At 37.9% G+C, this 18,506-nt stretch overlaps 2 protein-coding genes across 4 annotated transcripts; one reads left to right on the forward strand and one right to left on the reverse strand.

The window, feature by feature from the left end:
* Window positions 1–326: 326 nt before the first annotated feature.
* Window positions 327–4,889, forward strand: fam83fb (family with sequence similarity 83 member Fb). Of its 3 annotated transcripts, none has more exons than XM_059324606.1 (5): window positions 327–916; window positions 1,016–1,183; window positions 1,782–1,903; window positions 2,278–3,029; window positions 3,305–4,889. In XM_059324606.1, exons 1-5 carry the CDS (start codon window positions 848–850, stop codon window positions 3,343–3,345), a joined length of 1,152 nt encoding a protein of 383 aa, XP_059180589.1. In that variant the 5' UTR covers window positions 327–847; the 3' UTR covers window positions 3,346–4,889. The 3 variants fall into 3 exon arrangements, with proteins under 3 accessions (XP_059180589.1, XP_059180661.1, XP_059180514.1); XM_059324678.1 differs by having other exon boundaries at window positions 327–602; XM_059324531.1 differs by having other exon boundaries at window positions 617–643.
* Window positions 4,890–5,600: 711 nt separating this feature from the next.
* Window positions 5,601–18,506, reverse strand: cyth4b (cytohesin 4b). Its single transcript, XM_059342725.1, has 13 exons — window positions 18,385–18,506; window positions 14,758–14,840; window positions 14,565–14,629; window positions 12,923–12,989; window positions 11,891–12,009; window positions 11,459–11,539; window positions 9,906–10,018; window positions 9,526–9,674; window positions 7,782–7,893; window positions 7,377–7,453; window positions 6,887–6,958; window positions 6,589–6,743; window positions 5,601–6,179 (listed from the first exon to the last, which is right to left on the reverse strand). Exons 1-13 carry the CDS (start codon window positions 18,401–18,403, stop codon window positions 6,098–6,100), a joined length of 1,194 nt encoding a protein of 397 aa, XP_059198708.1. The 5' UTR covers window positions 18,404–18,506; the 3' UTR covers window positions 5,601–6,097.

Genomic DNA, 18,506 nt, shown 5'->3' on the forward strand with positions numbered 1-18,506 from the left:
ATGAGAAACAGAGCAGTGAGTCTGATTTTAGATTCTGACTTTTTAGTGGTTGTAATGTGTTTTTCTTTCACACAGTATGGTTTAAAAAAATACCCAAAGACAATTAAAATCCTTAAATGAAAATCCACCCTTTGTAGCTGTTTATTTGTAGTTGTCCCTTGATTTGTGCATCTGTATCCTGCCTCTGCACACAGTCCCATATAAAGACAGGTGCGGGCCTCTTCCAATCAGGTCCAATCAACTGAATTTACCACAGGTGGAGCCCAGTCAGGTGTGAAAACATTTCAAAGGTGATCAAGAGAAATGGGATGCACCTGAGTTATATTCCATATTACATGACAATAACACTAACGCTCAAAAGTTCAGGGTCAAATTGAGACATTGTTAATGTGGTAAATGACTATTAAAGCTGGAAACGGCTGATTTTCTTATGGAATATCTATTATCTATTGTCAGCAACCATCACTCCTGTGTTCCAGTGGCACATTGTGTTAATCCACAGTTATAGTGTTCATTGATCATTAAAACAGCTGAGCATTATGTTAGCACAGCTGAAACTGTCCTGTACTGATTTGAGAAGCAATAAAATGATCCTTCCTCAGGTTAGTTGAGTATCTAGAGGTAAAGTTGGAGATTCGTACAGGTTAAAATTATTATTTCTACCCTTGTCAATGTCTTTACTATATTTTCGATTCATTGTGTTACTCATTTCATGAATAAAACAGTTCGTTTTCATGTGACCCCAAACTTTTGAGCGCTGGTGTATGTCTGTGATATTTTTGTATATAAGTTTTTCTCTTTTTAAGAGATTTGTCAAGATTTCTAAAATCCTGTACACTCTGTTATTATGGCATATAAGTGTAGATTTATGAGTGAAAAATATAATTGTTGCACAAGGTTGCTACATCAGAAAATGGTAAATTTTGCAGTAAAGGCTTAATACTTTCTGAATGCAATGTAAAATGCATGGCTGTTGTCTTTAAAATACTTTGAAACTATTCCTTTTCTCTGGCAGGTGATAGCAATAGTGATGGACATGCTCACAGATGTGCAGATCCTGCAGGACCTGATGGATGCGGCCAGCCGGCGCTCTGTGCCTGTTTACATCTTGTTGGATAACCAAGCTGTGCCACACTTCCTGGATATCTGCTCCAGGCTGCAGATCGGCTCGCAGCACCTTCGGGTAAGATGGATGAATGTGGAACCAACAGTTGCACAATAAAATAATGACATGCTGGAAATAGCTGTTAGGGTAATTCATAAATAAACATAAACATTACAACAATTATAACTGCAGAACCAAAACGGCCAAATGTAGTGAAATATTTCCATTATATTTTGTGGCAATTTAGCATTTTTCAGACATCATTTTACATAATTGATTCACTTTTTGCATGAACAGTATTTTAATTAAGTTTGAATACAGTCTATTTTATTATTATTTTATTAATTAGTCTAACTTCGTGTGCACTACAAGTTTACATCTCAGTCTAAAACTAAACTAAATTAAAATTAAAACATAATCTACACACAGTTGGTCAGCATTTGAGCGGCTGCTGCGATAAAAGCGAAACAGAACCACTTGTTTATAACCAGCAAGAAATTGAATGTTAAAGGTCCTGGTCGATACAGTTTGAAAACACACATCATCAAGGGAAGGAGTCCTGACAATTGTCATATTGTCTAATTTCTGCGACTTCGCATGCAATGTCAGCCTGTGGACGCAACAGGCTGTATTGTTTCCTGTCCATGGTCTGACTTTGACCCTTCTGTGGTTGCAGAACATCCGAACCAGAACACTTCAAGGAATTGGCTTTGGTTTGTCCTTCGGCAGACTGCCTGGTTCACTCTGTAATAAGTACATGCTGGTAGATGGAGACAAGGTCATGTTTGGCTCATACAGGTGAGGTCTGACTGTGTGTACAGTCAGTGCACACTTTTTTACTTTACCTTTTTGTACAGCACTTGTTTCCATTACTTGGGAATGGAAGGTCCTCTAGGGACCATGAACCATCTGTACAAAATTAAATGGTAAAATGACAGGACTTGACAAGCTTTCACAGCCATCATAGCTAAAAAAGAAAAAAAGAGAGATTGCTAGGGACTACTATAAACTTTAACATTAAAACAAAAACACAAAAACAAGACCCAAGTTGTAAAAATATGGAGTTACCCCTGTTTTTTTTATATAGCATAACGTTATTTAATGGACCAATGAGGACACACTGAATTGAGCATAGTCGGTAACTGTTGTCAAACTTTCTGTCCGTGTGCCAGCTTCTCCTGGTGTACATCTCGTATGGACCGGAACATGATCACGGTGATGACGGGGCAGGTGGTCGACTTCTTTGACCGAGACTTCCGAGAGCTTTACGCCATCTCTGAGAAGATGGACCTTTACAAGGAGTTCCACGTCAGCCCGCCTGCTACTAACTCGACCGCGACATTACGCTCCAAAGTCGGCCCCAAACGGCCGCCTCTACCTGCGACCACGTCCCGCTTCCAGGTTAGTTTAGGGGATTCACGGAAAGCAGACATCCAGGTGCCTGCACACAAATATTACAACCCCAAATACTCTCTGGTGTTTGGGGACATACCACGTCCAACAGGGTCTCTGCAAGAGCCTGGACCCACAAGAGCGTCAATTCTGGCTGAGGTTCCTGAGGAGATGGACCCAGGAAGGCCGAGGGTAGCCAGCAGTGAGAAGGTAGATCGTCTGAGTCCGCTGCCCTCAGAATCCCCTGTTGAAATCTTCAAGGGGCCCAATGGAGTTCCTCAGGAGAAGAAGGGGCGATTCCCATGGAAGCAGAAATTTTCCAAGGGGAAATCAGCCAGTAAGCTATCGATTACCAGCCAGGGGGGCAGCAGTGCATGCCCTTCACCCACAGAAACCCATAGGAGCGACGAGAATGAGGACAACTTTGACGTGATCGTGAGAACTCCATCCAGATGGAAAAGTAAGAAGTCACCTAAACCGGACCCGAGTACAGACTCTGAGCAAACTGCCAGCACTGCACAGGACAATCAGAGTAAGTCAGGAATAATGCATATATATATATATATATATATATATATATATATATATATATATATATATATATAGATATACAAACATTTAATCCAGAATAAATAATAACCTAATCCAGCAAAACAAGATTACTTTTATTTTGTTCTCTTATCTTGGAAAATAATAATAATTTATCTTTGGTTCAGATCTTTAGACATTTCCAACTGGTTACATGTTTATACATTATCTTATGATATATCCTTAAAATTATGTTATTGTTTTTTTTTTTTCTCCCAGGTGTTAAGAGTCGACGTCGAGGAAAATGTAAAGTTTCCTGAGAGAAACCTGCCAGTCTCTGGATTACATTCTTAAAATGGATTACAAAATGACTTCCTTAACACCTTTGATTGTGCAATATTGTAAATATTTCATCCAACACCTTACATAAGACCAAATGAATGTGGAGTTCTTGAGGTACTGATACATGCAGTTTTTATAGGTTTGGTGTCAAATTTAAATCAAAAGTACTTAAAGTAGATATTTTAGGATTAATAAGATGGTGATCCTTTGTGGCTTGAACACTCTGGACCTTTAGGGCAATGTGTAATATGGCAATAATATTGTTTCTCGCAACTATCTCTGGGATTAGATATTGTCCGACAAAAAGCAGTTACCATGACAGACCTAGACTCGGCTTTGATTGATTTCTCCATCTGACTCTCGCCAATTAAAACCAAACCAAAGGAAAGTTTTATAAATACCTATCTGTGTCACCATATGACAGTCTGGTACCGTGGGCCTTTACATGTGGACAGTACTGTGCTACATTTTCATTTTCCTGTGTTGTCATTATTTGTGAAATAACATTGCATAGCATTTATTACAGTGTCCATTTGCCACACTTTTAAGTTATGGGATCTCTTCTACAGTGTGCAGAATAAATGGTTAAACAGCTTAAATGTGCCACAAATGTATCATTTATGTGGCAGAAATGTATATTCATTGCAATTCTTTGCTCTAGAATGAATGTCATTTCAAACATGAGGCATCACTGTGATGACAGCTCCACCCAGTGGTGACACAGTAGAACCTCTAACAATTAAGATGGAAAACTGATGATTGCACTGCACAAACCTACCACTAGCTGCCTCCCCTGCTTCTCTTTTCTGGGTGTTTGTTAACAGCTCAGACCTCAGAGAGGAACCACAGGCCTGATGGGAACTCGGGGCTGAGTTGAGGTGGAGGGGGGAGGGGGTTGCTAGTTGGATGTGGTGCAACACTGAAACAGGAAGTCAGAGCTGCAGCAGGAAGAGGCGTTAACTAATTTTTAGCCTATTTTTTCTGACACACAGTTGCATTAACTTACCGCTATGTTATTTCCTGTGAGAATTGCATCTCAATGTTTATTCTTAAATATGGCAGTATGGAATTAAGGTCAGATCTTGTCAGCAAGATATGTCCAAGTTGTTCCCAAATTTACCACCTAGGAGACACAAGTTTGATCAAAACAAACATATGTTGGAGTATATGAAGACATTAACTGGGTCATTATAAGAACAAGTAAACTTCTTTTGCAGAAGAAATATATATTTGTAGTATTTGTCTTTTTATATGTATTTAAAAGGTATGGAGAATATCTTTTAAACAAGGCTGGTTTAAAAAAAAAAAAGATGTGTCTGCTTAATATAATCATTGTCATGACCGTTGTTAAATGTAACACTTGATAGATTGTTTTTAATGTGCCGTTTAGACCTGCTACACACTAAAATATGGTCATTAAATCCTGCTGATACAGTAGTGGCAATAGTGACAATCCTTTTTCACTAAAACAAATTTATACTGGTTCTTACAATGACATTTTTTCAATAAAATATGCAAAATCATAAGGTATTTTATTTATTAAGCATTTTTGCGAATGAAGAAAGCCAAAGGAAGCTGTACATAGCTAGTGTGAAAAAATTGATAAAATTAGATGTTTTCTAAACCTGCATATGTGATTTTCATTAAACCACAAATGTGGTTTAGGTGCTTCACCCGTCAAGATGCGATGTGTATGTATGTAAACCGAACATATCACACACACACACACACACACACACACACACACACACACACACACAGACTGTAAATATGAGAGTGAGGTGTGGTCTGATGGTTTCAGAATGCGTTCACCCGAAAACACAGCTGTCAATTTGCTCTTTAAACAAAAAACAGGATCTGATGTTACACATCAACACACAATGGAATACTTTTTATTAAATAATTCTTGAGAACATATCAAATTCAATACATACATTGACATAATAAAACCTACTGCAAAACGATTTTTTCACATATAACAGTGTACACATGGCTAATAAATCAAAATAGAATGCATGTTGTACTTATTGCACTGTGCTATAAAGGTGAGTAAAGAACTGCAGGCTTGGACTAAAAGAACAAGTGTTCTGCATTTTAAGGCAAATCCTATGTCACTCTATAAAGTACTAGAAACGTTCCATCAAAATCATGATGTTCTTTACAGTATATCCGTATTTACAAAATGAAGCCTAAGCAACTATCCACAAAAGACACTTAACCTGAATCCGTGGAGCTGCTGAATTTATGATCCACTGGACAGAAGTTAAGCAGTTCACTGTTCCCTGTAAATATCCAAATTTTAAACCTAATAAGAACTGTTAGGAAACTGAGAAACATCTTCCCGTTTCGTGGCATGCATGAAGCAGATCTGCTGGGACGTCACATGCTTAATTTGTCTTCTTGATCCAAGAAACAAAGTCTTGCGGCACAGATAGAAAATCTACTTCTCGTGGAAGAAGATACATCAACAAATTCTTTGTGGCTTGTTGTGCTGACAGTGAGAGCAACAAAAATGAGTCAATGTTTTCACCTTTGACACTGTTTAGTTCAGTCTGTACAAAGAGGGAAGTGGAAAGAGAAGTCCCTCTTTTAGCCTAAACGACCCTCATCAGTGTCTCACCTCCAGTAACCTTGCTCAGTTGGGTTGCACTGCGCTTAATACAACTTAAATGAGGGCTGAAGCCCACTCTGTTGCAGTACTATACATGTCCATGGGGGGCGCTGGAAAGCTCAGTCCTGAGGAGCTTGGTTTATCACCTTCTTCTTACGGACTGAGACCAAGTCGTAGAACGGATCCTTGGTGATACTTGCTCTGTTTGAAATGAATAAAAAATATTCATTATAGAGAGACTGATGCTGCAATACTAGTGTGTGTATGTGCGTACTTGCAATGCTGTCTTCTTGGGGACCTATTTGAAGTTGTAGTGAAGACATTTCTGCATTGTGAGGCCTTACCACATTTTTTTAGGTCAATCTAGTGAAGAGTTACTCTTTGAGGTTACTTGTAAAAATGTTTATGGAATAAATCTACATAATATTGGTCTTTGCAATTATAGTAATGCAAACAAACAGGACTATGGAAATGTGCATGTGGATGAGTGCATGCATTCTTTTACAATGTATTCGGGTATGTTTTGTTATGTACATGTTGCTATTTGTGTGGACGTTTGCAAAATCATACATATACCCATGCACATGCATGTATGTGTGTGTGGTCTGACCTGATGGCCTCAATCCAGGAGTCCCTCTCCTCTGCAGTAGCAGCACAGATGGTGTAGGACTGGTGCTTCCCCTCCACCACTCTGCCGTCCGTCTCTGTTTTACATGCTTTGATCTTCTGCCCTCGGCTGTTGGGGTTGTACAGCTCCAGACAGTACTAGACAACACCAGAACCACGTGACAATCAATGTATGAATCTAAAATCAATTGAGCTTCAGTGTTACATAGCCAGAGTTAATTCAATACAGTCCAATTCAGTTTTAAACATGTCCGCGTTTAAAGAAGCTGATAATATCTTACCGGTTTGCGAGCATATGGCACTTCTCTCACACAAAGGTTCTCCAGAGGGATGATGCCTCTGGGCTCTTTATCCTGCAGACAGATTGGAAGTATGGAATCACATATTGTAACAACAACAAGCCAAAATGAGATAAACCAACACTGAAAAATGTTTGAATCTCAGGTGTGAATGTAAAAAGAAAAGCCACTTGGCTAACAAAGGCCTTGTAATATGACAATTATAATTTTTTTAAAAGCATTCAATGATCAGTAAATAAGACGTCCATGGTGTTGAAGTTCCACGCTGTTGAACCATACACCATGACTTCCTATCTAAGTGGTTTTGTAGCATGCAACTGAATTGTAGGAGACTTTGGGAATGATCCTACTACACAAAACCGAGTGTTTACCGTTGTCTCTCTATTAAGGATAATTGCTGTCTGTAAATGGTTGGACATTAAGATATATTATATGTCAAGGCGGCTTTAAAGGAGCAATGTGGGAGCCTTACAGTTGTGAACTCAAAATAGTAGAGACAGTTGTCGGTCAGGATGAACCATCGCCTCTTCCACGTCTTAACACGACCTCCTGAAATACAGAGAAAGACAAAAAATAAAGGTCTATATATGGCAAGTTATTTCCTGTGCTGTCAACACATTTTTGAGGTTATCTATTTGAAGTTGAACTTCTTCATAATCTAATACTGACGTTATGTGGTTTGCATGCAAAAACACAAGGGTATAGTCCACTGTTGGGTCATTTTCTGACTGCTTCCTCTGTACTTTCCTCTTTTTAGCCTTACTATGTAGCATCTTAAGTTAGAGTGAATGTAGCACAGCAGCACAGAGCCACTTTAACATCTTGTTCTTTGGCTAGGAATTTTGATATTTAAGACTATTTTGAAGAGGTGTTTTACCAAGTTTGAGGAGCCACCCTTCTCTGTCAGGGTTGAAGAAGGTGTGAGTCAGATCATTCCCATCATCCTCTGGGATTTTGAAAGGCTCGTTGTGAATGCTCTCGTACAGTTTCTGAATAGAAAGGAGTGTAATAATTTAATGAGAATCAGAATCAGAAATACTTTATTTATTCCTGGGGGGAAAATTGCTTTTTGTTACAGTTGCTGCTGTATAAGAATAGAAAGAAATATGTACAAATAGAAATGTAAAATGTAGAATAATTTGAGTAAAATAATAGAGATGTACAATTGAATAAAATAGAAATATGGAAATATAGATATGTACAAATATGAATATATGTAACAACAGTGTAACAAATTGAAATACTGCACATGCTTTATAAAGAAATTCTGGATTGCACAGATAAATATTGTAAATAAAGTTATACAGCTTATAATAAAAAAAATAGATGCAGAAATCTAAACAGGAATTGCCAGCTTAAATACTGCAACATGTTTTATTTACTAAATCCGAGCACAAAAGTACAAGCATGTCTACGTGTTATTTCAGGAATAAGTGACACTGAATCACTTCTTTCTTTTTTTTTTGGTAGGAGGGGGAGTGGGACATTGTTGGGTTCTCAAGTCTAACACCAGCCCACTGTCTGGGACACTTTAAACTGCCTCCACCTCCTGCAGACTAATGTAAGCCGTGACTAACCTGCAGGTGGAAAAGGGGCCTGAGAACAACCTAAACGTGGTTAAGAATGTGAGTTTCTGTTCCAGCTGAGGTGGTGATTGTGAGATAGTGGCATTATTTCTCAAGGAGAAAAAGCGAAGCATGGTTTAACATAGTTTTGCATTCAATTTTACACTTTTTTTTTTCATTTTCATTCTTATGTCAGTCTCTAACATCCCACAAGAGTAGTATGTATGGTATACATTTTCTGCTATATTCTATGTTGGGAAGAGATTTCTTAATGGTTAGTTTGAACAGGAGTCATCATAGTTTCAGCAACAAATGGGCACCTGACGGACTTGAAAAACCTTTAAAATGCACTGCACCTTGAATAACATGCAGAATCATGGGCTCAATGATCAAATCTCCAGAGGAAATAAAATTAAATAAAGCCAAGTTAAAATTTTCGTTGTATTAGCATTTGGGCTATTACTCCATGTTGTTTAGTTTAGACCAGTGGTGGAAAGTAACTAAGTACATTTACTCAAGTACTCTATTTAAGTAAAATTTTGAGGTACTTTTACTGTACTTGAGTATTTCTATTTTATGTAACTTTATACCTGTACTTCGCTACATTTTGAGGCAAATATTGTACTTTTTACTCCACTACATTTAGCTGATAGCTTTAGTTACTTTTCAGGTCGAGATTAAACATAAAAACATGATACATTTAAAATGATTCAGCATGTTTATATATGAAACCACATTAACTATTATGTAGTTAAAATGACAAAACACTGCTTACATAAATGCATCACTTATAATAATCCAATAATATATTTTGAATATTTAAACAATCTGAATGGGTCTGTTCTGCATAATGAGTATTTTGACTTTGGATACTTTAAGTACATTTTGATGCTGATACTTTTGTATTTTTTACTTAAGTAAGTTTTGAATGCAGGACTACACTACATACTTGTAGTAGAGTAATTTCACAGTGTGGTATTTGTACATTTTAAGTAAGGGATCTAAATACTTTTCCAACCACTGGTTTGGACACTGTGATTGGCCAGTGGTTCTCACCGAGAGCAGGTCATTGGGTAGATCCTCTCCGTTGTTGATGCCTCTGTTCATGGAGATAAAACGCTCCAGAGTGGTCTTGTCCTTCACGTTGGGGTTGTGGAGGCTGGTGTTGAGCATGATGATGGCAAATGACAGGATGTAGCAGGTGTCTGGTGTTGCAGAGGAAGATGCACAAAGAATAAGAGACAAGAAAATGTTCATCATATAGATTCTAAGAAGTCTTGTCCACATACATACAGAGCCAGTGAAGAAGAGAAAGATTTGGATAGAAAGAATATAGAAAGACAAACTGTGAGAGGTTGTTGTGGTCATATCCCCCCCATGCACACACATAGTCCAGACAGGAAGTGGACAGATGTATATTTAGTGAAGCAGCTCACCGGTCGACTGGAAGACATGAGTGTTGCAGTCACAGTAGCGTGTGGCGAAGGCCTCCATCATGCGGTCAATCTTCTGGGCTTCACCGGGCAGACGGAAACTCCACAGGAACTGCCTGTCACATACACACCACAATAACATGAACCTCTGCGTGTAACATACACTCTTTTCTATAGGTTTGTGGATAACGTATGAACTGCAGATGCACCACACATCTGGAGAGTGAGTGTCGGCAGCAGGTGTATAGTTTCCAGAGGGACAAACATGAGACAGATTATTAGTCATCAGTGTGACTTTTTGTGATCCTGCCAACAATTACTCACAGACACACAAGAGTACTTCCATTGAGTTACGGTACTACTAGGGTTATAAAAGGGTCTTCATTTATTTGCGTGGCAACATTATCTATCTATTCATGGTCGCCAAGTATCGATATTTAGCGTTCCGACGGCCCATCAGTATATTTGCTGTTTTCCAGAGGCCGTAGCGGGCTCCCCTTTAGGATATACTAGTGATACTGATATCATATGAAACTAGAAGATCTCAGGAATGTGTGAGGATATCGTGTCGGGAAGTTGTCAAAATAACACTGGTTTATACAAGGGTTTTAGCTAGGCACTGGAACCCAGGTATGTGATTCCGTCGCAACGTTATTTCACGGACACAGCTGTATCAAAGCTATCCAGAGCAGTGAAGCTTAAGAGAAAATATGGCAATTGTTGTCGTCCATATATGTTTGACATCAGTTCAGTTCAGTTTTGACTGACTACTTTGTTGGTCAGTCTGTGGGTTTGACTCTCATTGTGGAGAAATAGACTGAGAATTTTCTCTTATTTATATTTGACCAAACAATTCTGTATTGAATTTAATTGTATGGACACAAAATGCAAATCGCAAAATGCTTAAAATGGCAATAATATCGTATCGTGACTAGAGTATCGGGATAAATTGTATTGAGGGGCCTCTATTGATACACACCTCTCATTATTATACTGTGGTATTGATCATTTTTTTTCTCCAGGTAGAAGATCTGAATCTCTCTTCTTCCACTTCTCTCTTGTCTTAAATAGTAGCACAGTCAAAGAAGCCATCTATTTCACTGACGCAGGTAGCTGAGTGTGTCTTTCCACTGATGTGACTGCTGACATTTCTATGCTAACAGGCGCCGCTCTCCTACTCTGAAGGGAAACTCATGGTGGCTAGTGTGGTGACTGGCTGACTGTCATTGGGATTATGTAACCATGTTATACAACAGCGTGGTTAGTTTGATAGTGGTTACACTTTCGTTAAAATGTGAAGACTTTAAGTTAATTATAAAGGTTATCTTTAGAAAAGCATGTTGTGAAAAAGATCCTGCACAATGACGCCAAATTACAAAAAAAGTTCAAGAACATCTAGAAATTAGTGTTGAAGATATAATTGTTTGATTGATGCTCTTATTGTAAGTTAAACTTGGTAAGAGCTTTTCTTGCAGTGTTTCTGTTTGTTGTGTTAATGGTGGTGGTGATGATGTCTGGGAGTAGATGAGGCAGGGGTGAAGACGAAGGGAGCTGACCTGAGGGCCTGGACCAGGTTGAGGTCGGAGAACTCGTGCAGTTCCACAAACGCCTTCAGGGTCTGGAGGTGCAGCTCCTCCCTGTGGGACAGACGTGGGGAGGGAGACACATGAAATGAGACGAAGGTATTCACTTTCTCTGTTGGAACCTGCCCTCAAATTTCTCTCCCCTCCTACTACTATTACTTGTATCTGTTCTTCCTCCCTTCCCTCAATATTCTTTCTGAGATTACCCTCTGTAATCATCTTCCTCCTCTCATTCCTCCACCCGTCTTTCTTTATCTCCCTGTCATGAATTTGCCTTTCCTTTTTGTCATCTGTAATTTCTTATTTATGTACTTTTACTGACTCATATCATCAGTGTGATGTGAACATCCTCTTTTCTTCCATCCTCATCCTCTTTTTGCCACTGCCTCTCCTCCTCTTCCTCACCTTTCTCCAAGAAATTCTCCAATGGCTGTCTTGTTGAGTCCCTCCTCCTTGTAGAGAAACTCAGCGATGGATTGAGCACTTCTTTCCAGCAGCTTGTTCTCCACCAGGTAATTGATGCCCTGTAGACAAGCACTCAGAGGTCTAAATTTGCACTTCCACATTATATTATGTCATAAGCATTCCTGTTTATTGCACCTATGTCTACACACACTTAGGTAAATAGCATTTTTAGTTTATGACCTAATGCTTTAGATGCACACACTGCCCACTGTGCTTGGGTTAAATATGTTTAGTTTCATAATGAGCTCATCTCCGGTTGGTAAAACCAAGCGAGCCTGCAGCTTCTGTAATCCCAATTCCTTAAAACTAATTTCTCTTCCTCTTTCTTCTCCATCACAGGGTTTGGAGAGGAAAGGGATGCTTAAAAATATATTTGCAATGGAAATTGAATTATCTTTAAAAGTAGAAACCTCTAACACAGCACTGTTTTTCGTGTCAACTTTGAACACAATGACACATCTGTGGCAATGAAGAAATTGACAGTTCTAAATACTGTAATTGATCAGCATAATTACATTTTTTCATGTTCATCTTACAGTCAACACAAGAAAAGGCCTAAAGTTAACCTCTAAAGTCAGCTAACCTAAAACACCGTCTACATTTCAGAATAGACTTATTCCAGTAAGCAAAAATGGTAATGCTTTTACTTTGTATTTGTTGTTGCAAACATTTACGTTCAGCGACAAGCTTGACGTGCCACTGAAACCACAGAAACTGTGCTGTGGACCTGCATCAGTGTCATTTCACAGTCTCACAGCAGCTTCAGTGTGGTTAAGTGAGAGGAAGTCCACACAACGACAAGCAAGTGCTGTTGCTGAAGGTTGATAAGCCCAGAAAGTGACATGTACAAGTTCTTTAAAAAACATTTAAGAATAGTATAATGCTTATCAAGATAGTTTATCTATAACTGGTTCACTTTAGATTGACTTTTGTCTCAAAGGACTATCCACAAACACACGGTTGTGAGCTCACCTTTTTGGGGTCCATGTTGAATTTCTTCTTTCCATTTGAGAACCGTTTGCTCTTCTCGATGGTCTTGCTGTGGGGAAAGCAGCGTTGAAAAAAAATCAGTAACATTAGTAACTAATTGTATATATACATTTAGAAAGTTTCTTTTCTTAAATTATATCAGGCAGATGTTCATAAGCAGACACACATCTATACAATCATGTGTGCAGAATGATAAAGACATGAACCTTGTAACTTCAAAACCTTGAAAATCAATTATTTGTACTTGCTGGTATATTTTACCTGTTGGCAGTTTCAGGTATGGTAGTTCTTGGAAAAGCTCTACATTTTAGGAAGTATGCCTTTGGCTTTTTATATGAGAGACAGATGACAGTATCAATACCAGTCATTTATCTGTCTCCTAAAATATTGTGTGACTCAGCGGATGTAAACTCTTGTTACAACCCCGCCATTTTTTCTCCCCTTCCGCTACTTTGAAGGGGCACTACTGCTGCATATTGTCATGCAAGATAATTGTGATTAGTTGAATTGAAAAAACAAACAAAAAACAAGCCGGAGCATTTTTTACCCCGATAGCAAATTGATTATGGACCCAAATGAAAAGACTGACTGAATAACACAGCCTGGTCTGGCTCAGTGCAAAAGTAACAAAATCCACCCAACAGCACCTCTTGAGCCCACTAATTAAAAAGCTCTCTCATTTGTTTAAAGACATACTATGAAGGAATTGTCGCTTACTGTTTCTAACCACAATATTCAAAGTTGGCCCCTCCCTCCTTACTTAACAAAACCAGAAGTGGATACGCCAATTACCAGAACACAGCCCAGCTATGGCAGCGAAAGTAAAAGCCAACCTGAAATTCAGTCTTGTTTTGACAGCTTTGCCCACTTCGTTAAATTTGGGATTTTTTTCTACATCACATCCATAATTTTCATATCTTCCTCTTTGAAGGTCGTTTCCACATGGTTGTGGGCTACATGGCCAGTGCCCCAAAGGCTGGACCAAGAAACACCGCGAACACAGTAAAAAAAGAAAATGAAAATAAGATAAAAATGAATAAAAAAAACAGGCAAAAGGATTAATATCTGCAGATACAGGCTATATACTAAAGTTTTAGGTAAAATCTGTATATAGTATAGTTTTAAATCACAAAAAAAAAACAATTTCCTAAAAATAAAAAAACTTTCTTATTGCAACAGATATTAACTAATGAATTATTAGGCTTCAAGACAAAGGCAGTTGGATTCGATTGGGCAGGCAGAGAGGTGGCATTGTTGATAAATTTAAGATTTATTTTATTGGAGGGACTTTTTAGCGATATTCACTATGCAGCATGACAATACCATTGTTCCCCGAAAGTTCAAGTGTCCATTTAATGTGATAAATAGAACAAGTACTATTGTAAGGCTGCAGTTTCTTTAACGTTTTCTTTAAAATCCTAGATAAGTTAATAAATGGCACACAAACTTTTTTTGGGAACGGAAGATCAACCACAGGTGGGTGAATTATATTGAGAAGCAACTGTGAAACTAAAACATGCGTGACACTGAAGAACAATTCAGTGGGAGCATTCAGTGGGTTTTCTATTAAAAGAATGACTGGTTTGTCAGGTCGGTGTGGGGATTTTCCCAAAGTTAAACTTACTTTTCCTCTGCAGACTCAAAGCTCAGTATATCCGCCATGACGTTGTCGATCTCCATCTTTAACCTCTGGATAGAATGAAAGAAAACTCTTTAATATTTGTTACTTCAACCAGGCATCTTTAAATTGCCTTTTTTTCCAGCAAACATATATTTTCTGTGTCTGACAAAGTGTGTGTGTGTGTGTGTGTGTGTACCTGGATATCATCCAGAAGGTCTTTCTTATATGACTTAATGCTCTCAATCTCCATCTTCTCATCTGCTGTAAAATCTGAGGAAACTGTCCAAAAATTGGAACAAAAAGTATTATTAGTTCTACAATAGCATATTAGTTCTTCAAATTCAATGATCAGCCCACACAACTTTCACATCACGATTTTCAGATTAAATATCGATGGAAGAATCATCATTGTTGTTGTTGTTGTTATATTTAAAGATAACCACAGTAAAAGGAAGAGAGGTTTCTCTGGAAGATATGAAAAACAGCTGGTGTGGTTTTCTCATGAAAGACATCAGCCACTGCAAATATAACCATGAAAACATTCTTGGAAAACACAACATGAGCATGCAAATAAATGGATACATATTCAAACACAGCTAGCTGGCTCTGTGCAGGAACACTTTGTCACATTTCCTATTTGGCAACCACCATCCCTCTCCACTCCTACGTTACGGTTACACAATGACATACAGAAGTGATGCTCTGTATGAGTCATGAAAAACCGAAGATTTCATGATGATTGTAGAATAAACTGTATTTGATGGTTGCTAAGTAGCATATCATGTGCGTCAAAAGTCATATGCTTAACATATATACAGTGCTTAACACATTTATCATTTATTAGACCACATGTCATGAAAACATGAAAACATAAGTATTTTAAAAATATTTCAAAAGCTTGTTAAAGCTACAAATGTTATTATTATTTATATGGAAAATAACAAACTGAATTCACATTTTTTTTGTCAGATTTGAGTCAGAAATTAATCAAGCAGAACATTCAACCACGAAAACCAATTTTTCTGTTCAGGAATGCAAGTAATTAACTATAATTAGACTCTTAATCAAAAATAATAATAATGTGTTTTACTATTTTTACAGTTTTTTGTAAAACAGTAAATTTGAACATTCATGGATAACAGTAAAAATTATATTCTAGCATTAAAAGTATAATTTTGATTAAAGAGCTTCTGCATGCTTCTGTATGAACCATGACAGAAACATAAAAAAATATTTTGGTATGATTTTGGTAATTACTAATGATGTTAATTTGGGACAGCTTTGGCATAAACTGGTGGTCTAATAAATTAGTTATATATATATACAGTGCTTATTTGTAACAAATCAACCCAGTTGCCAGAATATATTTTGGCATTTTGTGTTGAATTTCAACAGTTTTTAACCATAAATATATTGGATATAAATGTTTCTGAACCATCGTCATTGGGACACATGTTGCCCGCTGCGACAAACTGACTACTGTTCCGAATACACCAAGAGGAGTTAGCCTAATGGATCACCTGGTGTTGGTGATCCATTAGGCTATTTGAAAAAATACAAATACTGGAGGTTTGTTGCTTACATTTTTTTGTAACATGACATTGATTATTGTGTCAGAAAAGATCGAAATGAATGAACCATTAGTTCATGAAACAGGTCAAAAACCAAAGTAACAAACATTTCAAATTTTTAACTGATGATGATGACATTAGATAAAATGTTGAGGGATTACATTTTTTCACTGGCTAGTTACATGAATCAAGGTATGGGTATATGCTGTGACAATCCACCAAGAGAAAATATTTTAAAGGGTTAGTGAAAATGTGTGAAAACACGAGATCACAAATATGAGGATTTATCAAGCTAATTTCTAAGTTGTTAGATATGGAAGCTTGTCAGGACTGCGTGGCACCACTTTTTAACAAACTATGCAGCGTTCATATCAAACTATGGCGCTCTACTACAGTCGCTGTTGAAAACAGTCTCCTTGGTGACAGCAGGGGCGTAGAACTAGGTTACTGTGTATTCAAGGCCTGGTATATAGATAATGATTTTGTACAGGGGGCCAAATTTTTCTGTTGTGCCGCTGGGTGAAAGTCATGTGGTTGTTTGACTCATTTTACACCCCATCCTCCTCCCTATACAGACTTTCTCTCTCTTTATACCACAACATTTGACTTCTGGAAAACTTTATCCAAGCCTCTAATATTGTGATTAAGTTTAAGATTCCCTTATTAGTGGAGATTCCTTATTTCCCCTCACAAAGGGGAATACAAACTATGCATTTAACGCCTCCTTTTGACACACCAGTGAACACACCATGCTTAGGAGCAGTGGGCAGCACATTCTGCATGCCCGGGGAACTTTGTGGGGGTTAGGTGCCTTGCTCAAGGGCCCTTCAGTCCTTGACCTGTCAGTCCCGGTGACCCTCCAGTTACAAGCCTGATTCCTAACCTCTCGGCCACGGACTGTCCCAATATGTAATATATAATATGCATAAGAATACCCTTGTAGTTGGTTTACTTAGTTGCTGCTTGTACTCATACTGGAACAGAGGAGTTGCGAAAACACTTTGCAAGGCATTAAACTACAACTCACTCCTCTTGAACGTGTGCTCAGCTGCAGCTGTTGCATGTCGGAAAGGAGCTTTAGATAAAGTTAGCAGGCTGATTTTAACTACAGCATGCAGAGAGCGGTTCCCACAAGACAAAAACAGAAGTAATATAAATGCCTCTCTCATCAGCATAGAAGATTTCACGATAAACACAGCAGAGTACTTTCGTTAGGCGACCAGTAAAATTAGACCTGAGAGTATGAGCTCTGTGGCGCCTTCTTTACTAAGGAGTAAACACACCAAGTAATATATTGAGTGAGAAACAACCTTGTAGAGTGTAAAGTTAACATGCAAAGGCAACTACCAACACTTCCTGTAGAGTTTGCTGTTAATAATCTGACCACAGGACTTCCACATCCCCACCCTTCCTTTACACACCTTGTGCAACAGCGATGACAGGCACACGTCAACAAACCCAACATTTTTATTATTTTAGATTTTAGTTATGATCTGACAACTATTTGTAGACTTAAAGTCACAGTGTCATTATATTTACTTTAACAGTGGATTGTTTAGCTGCCTAACTAATGATAGCAACTTCTGTTTTTATATTATCATCAGCGATGTGCGGTCTTGTGAGCTCTGAGTGTGACAGCCTCTTCCCTATTTCAGCTGAGACCCACACGGTTCAGTGTGAGCATCGTTTTACCACAGGGTGAAGACTGTAATGTAAGTGGTATACCAAGAACGGTGCACCAGTGATATTATATTTTTTTTAAATACCTATAGTCACTGATTGGTTGTACCAGAAAATTTCATTTAATGCATTTCTATATCACAGCTGATCATAAACTAGAAGGCTGACAGTGTGAGGGAATGGAAGTTCTTACACCAAACTGGTGGGACTTTATTTTAGATCAAAGTTTCATTATTTTATGTCTATTTTGTTTCATGAAATCTAGTGTGTTGATCACACTAGAGGGGGTTTTAGTATACCATATATTAACTACATTAACACAGGATAGTTAAATACCTCATCACAAGTGTAAATACATCAAAAGACAATGAATGCAGGTAAATAGTAAAACACAGCTAATATTGTCATGTTATGCCTAAACTTGAAATATTGATATAAGCTACAAGATGAGATATTCAGATCATAAATAAAAACATTTGTTGACATTTTATTTTCTCAAGAAGATATCTACCTAAACATTAAATGTGATTACCAGCAGTAAAAAGAGAGAAAGAGAGCAAAACATATCTTACCCATTTGGCTATCAGTCATTTATGTCCAAGGGGGGAAAAAAGCAAAAATTAGCAATACCCAAACAGTCAAGTGGAGAGATCAAGCTATGCACACTACTAAGCACATACTGCTGTCACACTTG

Source organism: Centropristis striata, chromosome 1 (genome assembly GCF_030273125.1).
Source record: "Centropristis striata isolate RG_2023a ecotype Rhode Island chromosome 1, C.striata_1.0, whole genome shotgun sequence".
Taxonomy (NCBI): domain Eukaryota; kingdom Metazoa; phylum Chordata; class Actinopteri; order Perciformes; family Serranidae; genus Centropristis; species Centropristis striata.

What these genes read in the sequence shown, in the direction of transcription:
- fam83fb (XM_059324606.1), top strand. Translation starts at nt 848, where the DNA reads ATGGCATATAAGTGTAGATTTATGAGTGAAAAATATAATTGTTGCACA. An exon ending in GTCATGTTTGGCTCATACAG is followed by an intron (nt 1,904 to 2,277) that starts GTGAGGTCTGAC and finishes TCCGTGTGCCAG; the next exon opens with CTTCTCCTGGTGTACATCTC. An exon ending in CACTGCACAGGACAATCAGA is followed by an intron (nt 3,030 to 3,304) that starts GTAAGTCAGGAA and finishes TTTTTCTCCCAG; the next exon opens with GTGTTAAGAGTCGACGTCGA.
- cyth4b (XM_059342725.1), bottom strand. An exon ending in TCATGTCTTCCAGTCGACCG is followed by an intron (nt 9,675 to 9,905) that starts GTGAGCTGCTTC and finishes CTGCAACACCAG; the next exon opens with ACACCTGCTACATCCTGTCA. An exon ending in TACCCAATGACCTGCTCTCG is followed by an intron (nt 7,894 to 9,525) that starts GTGAGAACCACT and finishes CTTTCTATTCAG; the next exon opens with AAACTGTACGAGAGCATTCA.